This window comes from Vigna angularis, chromosome 6 (genome assembly GCF_016808095.1).
Source record: "Vigna angularis cultivar LongXiaoDou No.4 chromosome 6, ASM1680809v1, whole genome shotgun sequence".
NCBI classification, from domain to species: domain Eukaryota; kingdom Viridiplantae; phylum Streptophyta; class Magnoliopsida; order Fabales; family Fabaceae; genus Vigna; species Vigna angularis.
The window spans coordinates 15967970-15980281 of record NC_068975.1 but is presented as its reverse complement, the minus strand read 5'-3'; the positions used below and the strand labels follow the sequence as shown (position 1 = coordinate 15980281).

The 12312-nt window shown below is 38.1% G+C and overlaps 1 protein-coding gene across 1 annotated transcript; it reads right to left on the bottom strand.

Moving 5' to 3' along the window:
- Positions 1–9198: 9198 nt before the first annotated feature.
- Positions 9199–12023, bottom strand: LOC108318918 (reactive Intermediate Deaminase A, chloroplastic). The gene is made up of 6 exons (XM_017549907.2): positions 11680–12023; positions 11251–11366; positions 11086–11130; positions 10017–10090; positions 9882–9931; positions 9199–9540 (listed from the first exon to the last, which is right to left on the bottom strand). The coding sequence occupies exons 1-6, from the start codon at positions 11861–11863 to the stop codon at positions 9446–9448; spliced, it is 564 nt and encodes a 187-aa protein (XP_017405396.1). The 5' UTR covers positions 11864–12023; the 3' UTR covers positions 9199–9445.
- Between the last annotated feature and the right edge of the window lie 289 nt (positions 12024–12312).

The window sequence follows — 12312 nt, the reverse complement described above, 5'->3', positions numbered from 1 at the left end:
AATAGGTGGTTGTGATAGAGAATGTGAGGAGAGTAGGTTGTTCCTTTTATCTGATAAGTGAATTTTCGAGGACGAAAATTTTTCTTGTTGAGAAGAATGTAAAACCTCAGAAAATGGTATTTTAGAAGTGGTAGTAGTTTAAAATTAGTGAGACTCGATTATTTTAATATTAAATGATTTATTTATAAATTATTTTATTATAAACGAATTTCATTATTTTAAAACGTATCATGTCTCTAGAAATCACTTTTCTAGAGTTCTCTACCTTCTCTCTAAGTGTTCTTGTTCCTAAGTCATCTGTTTGACGATCAGGATGTGTTTAATTGATCACGACGTCAAGATATACAAATCTAGCTGATCAATTTCAAGAATAGAGTAAGTTTCGACTCCTTTTTCCTCTTACATTCCCAATATATTTTTAGAAGAATATTGTACTATTGCATGTGTAATCATGCTTCTCCTAGTCATTCTTGATTCATCGAGAGTTCTAAAGACTCTGTCCATTTCTAATTTGGTGTCTCCTAGGTTTGTCTAGAGATTCCTTGCATTTCAAGCAATCGACGAAACGTTTCTTTGAGTTGGAGAGTTTATTGCAAGGTAAGAGAAGCTAGATTTGTCTTAAATTATGTTTGCTTATATTAAAATAGAATCTATAAGAATAATATGATGCATTGGATGAAATTGTAATGGTAGTATAGAATTTGATAGGTATAATAATAATAGTTGGTATTATGAAGTGTTTGTGATTGTAATAATGTGAAATTGATGTTCTATGTTGGTATGTGTTAGATGTTAAGATGTGTGTTTCTGTTATTTGGGCTTAGTCTATTCTGTATTAAGGGCATTGGCCCATATCTTACAATATAAATAAACTACCCTATGTGTAGTCTAAACACATAAGGGATATTTTCTCCCAATCTTCTTTATTTCTCATATGGTATCTAGAGCACAGGAATAGTTCCAGTCAACTCCACGGTCTCCGGCACCCATCACTGCTGCTGTTGTCGCGTCGCCGCCGCCTCCGTCGCCGGAGCACCAGAATCGACCGGCGACCACACCATCGGAAGCGTCTCGGCCGGGCGACCACCGTCGCACGAAGGTCGCCGCGATCGGAGCTCTCACGCGCCTCCACGCGCCGCCGCAAGAGTCGCCGCTACCGCCGCTGCCGCCGCGCGTGCCGGCGCGTCGCCGGAGCTTTCCGCCGCCGATCAGCACCGCCGTGATCGCCTCCTCGCCCTCTTTCTGGATCTGTGGTCGTTGCGTCAATCGGAGCACTTTGAATTTTTAGGGTTTCTCCCTCTCCATGGCGTCTTCCTCGTCTACAAACACCTCTATTGGTGACTCATCTTCTGATCCCTCAATATATACTAATTATGTGAATGTACACTTGTCCATTGACAAGTTAGATGGCACAAATTATGCAACCTGGGCGTCCGACATCAAACTTTGGTTGAAGAGTCAGGGGTACTTAGATCATCTTACTCAAAATGTGACTACTACTCTCATAGATGACACTTCCCCCTGGATGAAAATTGATGCTCAGTTATGCATTGTTATAAAGTCCACCATTCACTCCTCACTGAAACAAATGTTTCGATCCTATGAGACATGTTCAGAAGTATGGGCACAAGCAAAGTTGTTATACACAAATGACACTCAGCGTCTTTATGGTGTTTGTCAGGACCTATTAACTGTTATTGGTCCGCGCAATCCTGGTCCCATGGCAGAATATTTGGGTAAAATTCATGCCCTTCTTCATGACTTTAATGATATATTACCTCCTGCTTCCACTCCTGCTGAAGAATTGGAACAACGATCAAAGTTCTTCATGTTGTTGGCATTATACGGACTCTCTGATGATGTTTCTCATGTCCGTGATCAGATTTTCGGTTCTCCTGTCATACCCAACTTTACTTCTACTTGTTCTGCTCTTTTGCGTATACCGAGCAAACCCGTCACTGAGACATCTCCTCGTACTGATGATTCCTCTGTTATGGCTGCTCAACGTGATGATCGAAGTCGGTCTCGCAAGCCAAGTAAAGGACGTCCAAAATGTGACCATTGTGGCAAGTTAGGCCACAAGATTGATAGATGTTATGCTCTCCATGGACGTCCTCCTCGACCTGTAGCAGTGGAAAATTCTGATCCACCTCCCCGATCACCGTCTGCAGACCATCCTACTTCATCTAATATCGTAGACAAACCTGCAATCTTTAACGAATTTCTCAGATGGTATGAGGATCATCAGCACTCTGGTTCCACTACATCTGCATCTGTTGCACGTACAGGTACACCTTTTGTTGGTCTAACTCACTCCCTTGGACCTTGGGTCCTTGACTCAGGCGCCACCGATCATATCACTGGTAACAAGTCCTTGTTTTCTTCCTTGTCATGTCCGGCTAATTTACCCTCGGTAACAATGGCTGATGGGTCTAGAGTCTCATCTCATCTCATGGTATTGGTACTGTTAATATTTTTCCATCCATATCCATTGATCATGTACTTTATGTCCCTGGGTCTCCCTTCAACTTATTGTCCATTAGTCGTTTAACTCGTACTCTTAATTGTGTTATTTCCTTTACTAAAGATTCTGTTTGGTTGCAGGACCGGAGTTCGAAACACATGATTGGCACAGGATGTGAGTCTCATGGCCTTTATCATCTCCGCCCTTCTCCACATGTTGGCGTAGTCATGGAGTCACCATCCCTTCTTCATGCTCAGTTCGGTCATCCTAGTCTTGCCAAACTACAACAACTTGTCCCGAGGTTGTCCACATTATCAAGTTTGTCGTGTGAGTCTTGTCAGTTAGGGAAGCATACTCGTAGTTCCTTTCCTCGTAGTGTCTCACAACGGGCGTCGTCCCCCTTTTCATTGGTTCATTCTGACATTTGGGGACCTAGTCGTGTTAAGTCCATTTTAGGTTTTCAGTATTTTGTTACCTTTATTGATGACTATTCCAGATGTACTTGGTTGTTTCTAATGAAGAATCGTTCTGAGTTGTTTTCTATTTTTCAATCTTTTTTCAATGAAATAAAAACACAGTTTGGGGTGTCTATTCGAAATTTACGTAGTGATAATGGCCGTGAATACCTTTCTCAACCGTTTAAACAGTTTATGGCTTCTCATGGCATTCTTCACCAAACCTCATGTGCTTATACCCCTCAACAAAATGGGGTGGCTGAGCGTAAGAATAGACACCTTATTGAAACAACTCGTACACTTCTTATTCATGGTCAAGTACCCTCACGTTTTTGGGGTGATGCAGTTCTCACAGCATGTTATCTTATCAACCGCATGCCATCTTCCGTCCTAGATAACAAAATCCCTCATTCTATCTTATTTCCTCAAGACCCTCTGCATCCATTACCTCTTCGAGTTTTTGGGTCTACATGTTTTGTTCATGATTTTAGTCCTGGTCTTGATAAGTTATCTCCTAGGTCTCACAAATGTGTCTTCTTAGGATTTCCACGGTCACAAAAGGGCTATAAGTGTTTTTCCCCTTCCCTCAATCGTCCTTTTATCTCTGCTGATGTCACTTTTGATGAGTCTTCTTTTTACTTTTCACATCTATCTTCTAGTTTTGTACCTCTCCCTGTTACTGTTGATATTCCTCTTATCTGTGATCCTCCTGGTGATGCTCCACCCATTTTGTCTTCTCCTTCTTTAGACTCTCATTCACCACAGGATCATCCTTCACCTCCACCCCTTCAGGTTTATAGTCGCCGTAATTGTCTCCCTCATGACTCACTTCCGGTGCCGCCTCATGTGTCTCCTCCGGCTCCAGCAACTGAGTCTGACTTGCCTATTGCCCTCCGTAAAGGTATACGCTCTACCCGTAACCCTTCCCCCCATTATACTGTTCTTAATTACCACATATTATCTCCATCTTTTTATACTTGTCTCTCATCCATTTCTTCTGTGTCAATTCCCAAATCTGTGGGTGATGCCTTAACTCATCCTGGTTGGCGTCAAGCTATGATGGATGAATTAAGTGCTTTACAGGAAAGTGGAACTTGGGAGCTTGTCCAATTACCATCTGGAAAGTCTGTTGTTGGTTGCAGGTGGGTGTATGCTATCAAGGTTGGTCCTGATGGCACAATTGATCGTTTGAAAGCTCGACTGGTTGCCAAAGGCTACACACAGATTTTTGGTTTGGATTATGGTGATACTTTTTCTCCAGTGGCAAAAATGACCTCTGTTCGCCTTTTCATTGCCATGGCCGCTCTTCGACAATGGCCTCTTTACCAACTTGATGTCAAAAATGCTTTTCTCAATGGTGATTTGCAGGAAGAAATTTATATGGAGCAACCGCCTGGCTTTGTTGCTCAGGGGGAGTCATCTGGATTGGTATGTCGTCTTCGCAAATCCTTGTATGGCCTAAAACAGTCTCCTCGGGCCTGGTTTGGTAAATTCAGTTGTGTTGTTCAACAATTTGGTATGTCTCGCAGTGAAGCGGATCATTCAGTGTTCTATCGCCACTCGAGTGCTGGATGTATCTATTTAATAGTGTATGTCGATGATATTGTTCTCACAGGAAACGACTATCTTGGCATCTCCCAGATGAAACAACACCTTTGTCATCATTTTCAAACCAAAGATCTTGGCAAACTCCGGTACTTTTTGGGTATTGAAGTAGCACAATCCAATGATGGTATTGTCATATCTCAGAGGAAGTATGCGTTAGACATCTTGGAGGAAACAGGGTTAATGAACTGTAAATCTGTTGAGACACCTATGGACCCTAACATCAAACTCCTACCAAATCAGGGGGAGCCTTTCTCAGATCCTGAACGGTACAGAAGACTAGTTGGTAAATTAAACTATCTTACTGTTACGCGTCCTGACATTTCCTTCGCAGTTAGTGTGGTGAGTCAATTTCTAAACTCCCCATGTGAAGACCATTGGGATGCAGTTGTTCGTATACTGAAGTATATTAAAAGATCACCTGGAAAAGGTTTGCTATATGGCCCTAACAACGATACAAAGATCGTTTGCTATTCAGATGCTGATTGGGCTGGTTCCCCTTCTGATAGGAGGTCTACTTCTGGATATTGTGTATCTATTGGTAGCAACTTGATATCTTGGAAAAGTAAGAAGCAAAGTGTTGTGGCAAGGTCGAGTGCAGAAGCAGAATATAGAGCTATGGCATCAGCTACTTGCGAGCTTGTGTGGCTTAAACAATTGCTTAGTGAATTGAAATTTGGAGATGTCACTCACATGATACTTATATGTGATAATCAAGCTGCTCTCCATATTAGCTCTAATCCTGTCTTCCATGAGAGAACCAAACACATTGAAGTTGATTGTCATTTCATTCGAGAAAAAATCATATCCGGAGATATCAAGACTGAGTTTGTTAACTCAAGCAACCAGTTGGCAGACATATTCACTAAGTCCTTACGAGGACCTAGAATTGATTATCTTTGTAACAAGCTTGGAACATATGATTTATATGCTCCAGCTTGAGGGGGAGTGTTAGATGTTAAGATGTGTGTTTCTGTTATTTGGGCTTAGTCTATTCTGTATTAAGGGCATTGGCCCATATCTTACAATATAAATAAACTACCCTATGTGTAGTCTAAACACATAAGGGATATTTTCTCCCAATCTTCTTTATTTCTCATAGTATGAATATGTGTGTTGAAGTTGTGTTGCTGTTTGAAACTGAATTCAAAATGATTGTGATGAGAAATGGTGAAATTCTTTGGTTTTATGCCTAAAATGGGGGTTTGAAGGTAAGTTTGAGAATTTGGAGTTAATGTGAAAAAACTATTGTCTAGGTGCTGTCATGAGGTGATTTGGGACTTGTTAGAAAGACTAGATGGTTGAAAACTGTTTTGTCGCAAAAGGAGAGTTTCTAGTTATAGTTTTCAAGTGTTTTTGGTGTAAAAAAGGGGTTTTGAGTAGTGATATTTTGGAGTAGTGAGTTTAACATGTTTTAGAAGGTTGGAGGTCTATTGTTATACCTATTAGGACTTGTTTAGGTGCTAAAACCAGTCAAATCTGTCAAGGAAGTGTTAATGGCTTCATAAGTTGAGTTTTAGTCCATTTTAGAGGTTTTAAGGGTTGGAAATGGAAAGTAGGATAGCTAGGATGAAACTGAGGTTTTGGAGAGTGCTAGCAAGTGTATTTAGACTTGTTTATACAGGTTGTAAACTGATTTGAAGGTTTAAAAATGTAGAATTGAAATTGAGTAGCTTGTAGGAGTGAATTTGGGTTTTAAAGTGTCAAATTGAGTAACAATAGTGTTTTCAGAGTTTTCTTAGGGTCTGAAGGATCCTAGAGGCCTTTAGAAGTTGGGGGTAAAGTGTTCAAAGTGAGAAAATTGAGTTTGGTACCTATTGATTGTGTTGAGAGCCCAAATAGGGTGTTGAGCGCCAGCCCCTGGGCGCCACTAGGCTACACTCCAACAGTTTTTGAGAGTTTTTGTGGTTTTAGTTATCAGTTTTTGACGTTCTTTAGGTCGTTTTGGAGGTTTAGGACCATTCCAGAGTTGTTGATGATGGTTTCAGAGTTATTTTCCTTACCTGAAAATGAGTATCAAGATGCCATGAAGAAATTGTGTTATTGTGTGATTTATGATGACTTGTATGGGTGTGTCTATTTCTTTAATGTATGATCAATAGTCTCATGTATTGGTGTAGTATGTGAATGGAAGGTGATTTCAATGGTTTCAAAGGTATGGAAGAGAGTTCCAAGGAGGAACTTCTCAGTGGTGGTTTCAAGTGTTATAAGTGAATATGGGAAGCTTAGTCTTGGTGTTCATCTTGACATTCTAATGGTCACCCATTCTCAAGTAGAGAGGGGTGGGGCATGTCATAAGAATAGCAGGAGGTCATAGTCTAGGGACTTTACATTGGCCTAAGGCGAGTGATAACGAGCTAACCTTTTGTGGTAGCTTGGGGTGGGCCAGTTGTTTCACCACAACAAGTGCACGAATTGTCATAGCTCGATATTCATACTAATTTGGATAGTCAAGTCAAAGGGTTGTCATGCATAAAGTATTTGGTTGATGTGGTGTGAGATATGTATCATTAAGTAAAATGTTTAATATGTTTTGATGTATTATGAAAATGTTTTGTATCACTAGCTTACCCTTACTGTTGTCTTTGTTTGTTTGTGTTTTCTCTTTTGCAATAATAACCTTGACGCTGTGTTCGTTTCTATGGATGATACTGTTCAAGAGAAATAGCGACGATGGATTTGTGAATAACTTTGTGTTCGTTTCTTGTGATTTGAGACGATGGAATTGGAGGGATTTGCGAGAAACATGGGTTTTCAAATCTTCGCTCAAGTGCTCAGATTTGCGATGATTTTAATTAAAATGTCATGTTTGTCCTCTATCATTTCTGAAATACCATGTATAAAATGATGGGTGAAGACGAAGACAGCAGTGATTGAAGAACAAAAATAAAATTAATTTTGGCATGGTGTATTCTATTACAGAATATCAGTATTTGGTTCCCTTCAACAAAGAAAAATTCAACGCTGGTGTATTCGGTTCCAGGATTGGGTATTCGGTTCCCCTTGGTGATGCATCAAATGTGTGTCCGGTTCCGCACCAGGTGTAGCTCCCTCCCCTTCCTCGCACCTGCTTAATGAAACACCACCACAATGTTGGGGCGACTCCTCGCGGCGAGGCTCCCTCTTTGCAGCCTTGGGCCTGGCCGGCTGCGACGCTAAATAGAGGCGTACAGCCCTGCTAATGTTACATGCACGAGAGGGGCGGTTCCTAGTGGGTGTGGGAGGAGCATCATCGGTGGTGGCAGTAGCGGCGATGTTGGTGGTTGCTTCGTCCTTGTGCGAATCGGGTTCCGACAAGGGTTCTTTGTTGTCTTGCAGGGGAGATCCTTGGGACATGGTGTGAGAGAGAGATCAAAAGGGTTTTAGGTTAGGTATAGTGGGATTACGTGTAGAGGATCACGGTTGGGTTAGCATTGAAGACAGAAAATCAAAGTGAAGAACGAGGGGTTGTAGAGAGAGAACCGAAGAAGGGCACTTTCTTTTTTTAAAGAGAGAAACAATGAATGTTTGAAAAAAAAATTAGAATAGTGTTTTTTTAAATGGACCAAAGAGAGGGACACAAACCCTCAAATTGAAAGAGAGATATATATTACAAATAATAATAATAATAATAATAATAATAATAATAATAATAATAATAATAATAATAATAATAATAATAATAATACCTAGGGGCATTTTGGTAATCTTTAATTTCTACCAATTAAACAAATTTTTTAAATCTTTCAGATCAATCAAATCCTACATTAATTCTCACAAACCTTACTTCCAAATCTACTCTCAATTACCCACAAATCTACTAAAAAAAACAACAAAAATATTACCCTCAAATCTATTCAATTACTCTCCCCCAAATCATCTCCCACAAATCACCTCAACCAAACACACCCTAAATGGTGTGAGCTTAGGGAGGACGTCTTTCCAATCGTTCAGTGTGAGGTTGAGAATGAAACAACAACACAGATAAAGTTTTGTTCTTCAAGTGTTAGGATCTTCTTTATTGATAGTCGGTAGTTTCTAATGAGTTAAAATTTATATGTTTTATTTTGGTAGTTTTGTTCTACTAAAATGGGATGATACAATAGAAATATGAATGTGATTTCTTCCATTGACAACAAATATAAAACAATCACATACTTAGACAAAAATAAAAAATATTTTAACACTCAATAGAATTAAATTTTTTAATAAAAATTCAATTAAAAATACTCAAATTTATGTAATACTTAAAACTTAAAACTTAATTAACCACTAATTTATTTATTCCTTTATACGATAACTTTAATTTTGAAAACAATCAACATAATATTACTTCCCCCCGCCGTTTTTTTTCCTTTTCATGATTTAAGTACAAATTGATGAAAAAAAAGCATTGAAACGAGTTTAGGTGAATAAATTTGCATGTTTTTGATGAAGTAACAAATCCTCCATGTGAGTATGAATACGTGGACTGCACATGACTTGTTCGTTCATTTCTAGAAAGTGAATCAATTAGATTGAACAAAGAGTTAACACATTTAAATCACTTTAGGTCTATTTGCATCATGTGTTGCATCCAACTTTATTCAATTACTTCATACACATAACTCACTTTAAGTTTGGTCTCTCTCTCTCTCTTTTTTGTATTCATACTAGTTGTGGAAGGAAACTATTAATGGGCAAGAGAAGTTACAATGAACATGTAGAAATGGTTTTATTGGAGAGTAAACATTCAAACACGGTCCATGATAAAGTAACATGACATTACAAAACTAAGAATGTGAGAATTACAGAGGCATTTCCAGTGGGTTTTCTGGACTGATTACAAGAACATGAGCATCATCATCCAACATGGTATAAACCAAGTAAAAAATCATGCATGGCTATGTCCCCCTCATGTATTATTTACCTAATTTTGTTGAAGAGTCATATAAAGTGATGCTCAAAGTGCTGCAATGCACTCAATTTCAATCTTGGCATCCATTGGCAAGGCAGCAACTTGATAGGTTGATCGAGCTGGAGCAGGTGAAGGGAAGTCTGAACAAATTTTAACCAGTTAAATCATTATTTACACCAGATCTAGCAGGGATTAGAAAGTAAAATTGCAGAAAAAATAGTAAATCTTTTCTACATAGGACTAAACATATTCAATTTGCCTAAAAATAGATTAAATTTTTACAGCACAATGTGATTTATCATCAGAAGTGAATTTGATTGGTGGAGTATAGTTTAGCACTTGATTTGCACAGGGGTTTAATAGACTTCAATATTAAACAAATGAGTAATTACTGTTAACAAAAGAGATAACAATTGATGTGCAAAAGTTTAGAATGGTGGTCATGGTAAGGCAACATCAGAATCACTGGCATAGAACTCACATTTAGCATAGATCTCATTAACTTTCTTGAAGTCCTTCAAGTCAGCTAACCTGGAGGAAATAAATGGTTAAGTATAGCTGTCTTGGCAGCAGCATTCAATACAATTCAATGTAAGGAAAAGCAAATAATTCATACAATATTGTTGTCTTAACTACTGATGAGTAGCCAGCACCCCCAGATTTTAGTATCTCCCCCATATTTTTGAGAACCTGCAATGTGTAATTATTTTGCAAATGTCAGTGACAAAATCTGTCTCAGCAGTGTACTTTCACAGCAATGCTATATAGGAACAACATTGCTGGTCTGTGTTACTATTAAAGTGAGACAGATTTAAATGCAAATATCAGACAATGATTTTATGACATTTATAGAATGTAAGTAGCCAAAAATTGCGTAGCAGTTTCCCACTTATGCAGAAAGACACATTGTGAAGATTAAGTAATGTACTTAGCATTAACAATGGTAAAATATTAGCATTCTTATGATAATTATTGATTTTGGGAGTCTGGTAGGTTCTTGATTTGGTTAGTAACAATGATCTAGTTTTGTGGGCTGATTCTCCATTTCTTGGAGGATTTAGGACTTGTACAAGTTATACTATGCTAATACCTGACCTAAATTATACGTATACAAAGAAGTATTAGTGTTGTTCACTTTCTTTCAATTCTGTTGATGATTTCTTATAGTCCTTTCTTACCCTACCATTGTCCTAATTAAATTCTTCACATATAAAAGGAAAAAAGTATTAGACACCTTTCTTTATCAGTGAAATATACTAATGTGATCGTTCCAACAATCAATTTATTGGAAATTTCGAAACAGCTCTTACAAAAGCTAAGTTCTCTTAAAAAAAAATTCGTGTTTTTAAACGATAACGGTATCATGTTAGTTTCACTAGTATATCTCAACCAATTCAAAGTTCTTTCAAAACTAAAAAAAGTTAACTAAGCTTAATACACATTCAACCAAAGGACCATTTTAAATCATTCAGTATTTCCAAATATGTGGAGAGGGAAGATTTCCGCTTAAAATATTGTGAAACATTTAATACCATGAAAATTAACCAACACTTAGGAGTGAAGTCATCCATCCAATTAAACCCCATAAGCTCAAATTCAAGAGAAAAGTGACAAATTACAAATACTGAGAAAATTTCCCTACATCAAAAAATGAAAGGCTGTATTTCATAGTTATCTTAATGTACCTGCTCCGTCTGATCTTCAACATTATCAGAGATGAACTTTCCAGTCTAAATTAGAGAGCAAAACATGTTTCATCAGTCCAACATTTAACATGCAATTACACAGCTGAACACACTTGTAGAGAAAAAATAAATTGAAGAGTAAACTTCAGATGGATGATGTCAAACCTCGGGAACAAGGCCAAGAACACCCGACACAAACAGAAGATTGTTGGCTTTGATTGCTTGAGAATATGGCCCCAATGCCGCTGGGGCCTTTTCAGTCTGAACAGCTTCCTTTATTCCTGCAATCAATGAGAAAGTTTTTCTCAAGATTTCACTTTTATTACATGTAAATTTTAAATTTATTTTACACATTGCACCATAGTCACCAAGTTCTTGTCAAAAGTCAAAACTATAACTGAAAGGGGTCAACATGTTAGAAGTAAACAACAATTTCAGGAACAATTTGCATACTCTAAGACTTTTCACAAACAATAGCAATGCAACTAAGTAGAACATTTAATCACGCATAAAAATTAAAAAAGAAAAAAGAATAATTCTCCACTATAAATAAAATTCGAAAAAGAAAACGACAAGAAAACGATCGGGTTTTACGGGAATCATTAGAGATGCTCCTGCACGCGAATGGCAGAGTGCGCTTAGAAGAACAAGAACGCAATAGTGAGACACCGGCCACCGTGACTTCGCCAATTCCGGCGGCCCACGATGCCCGCCGGAAAAAGACGCCGCCGTTCATCGGCGGAATGTGGAAGGTCCTTGCGGCGCAGAACGATGCCATCTCTCTCTCAGAGACACACGCACTGAGTTACTGAAATTACTATAAAATTCAGGGACAAACGTTGTGCTCTGCAATTAACGTTTGCAATGTTTTTTCAGTTTTCCAAAATTACCCTTAACTCGTGTAGATTCTCTCATGGAAGAACCTTCTTATCTCACACACCTTTTCTCTATTCTCACACATAACTACTAATCATTTTTTTCTTCTTGTTTTATTGTGCTATTTCATAAGTTTTATTAATTCATAAAGGTGTGAGATGTTGACAATTTAACCTTTGAAAAAACGGAAATAATTATTTTAGTCTTCGAATATGTAAAAAGTTTTGTATTAGATCTTATTACTAAGTTTTATGACATTATTGTGTCACCAAAATATAAATTTAAGGAGCAATTTAAGAGTAAATTATGGACTATTTGTTTGTAAATCTATCATATTCTAAACCAATTTGA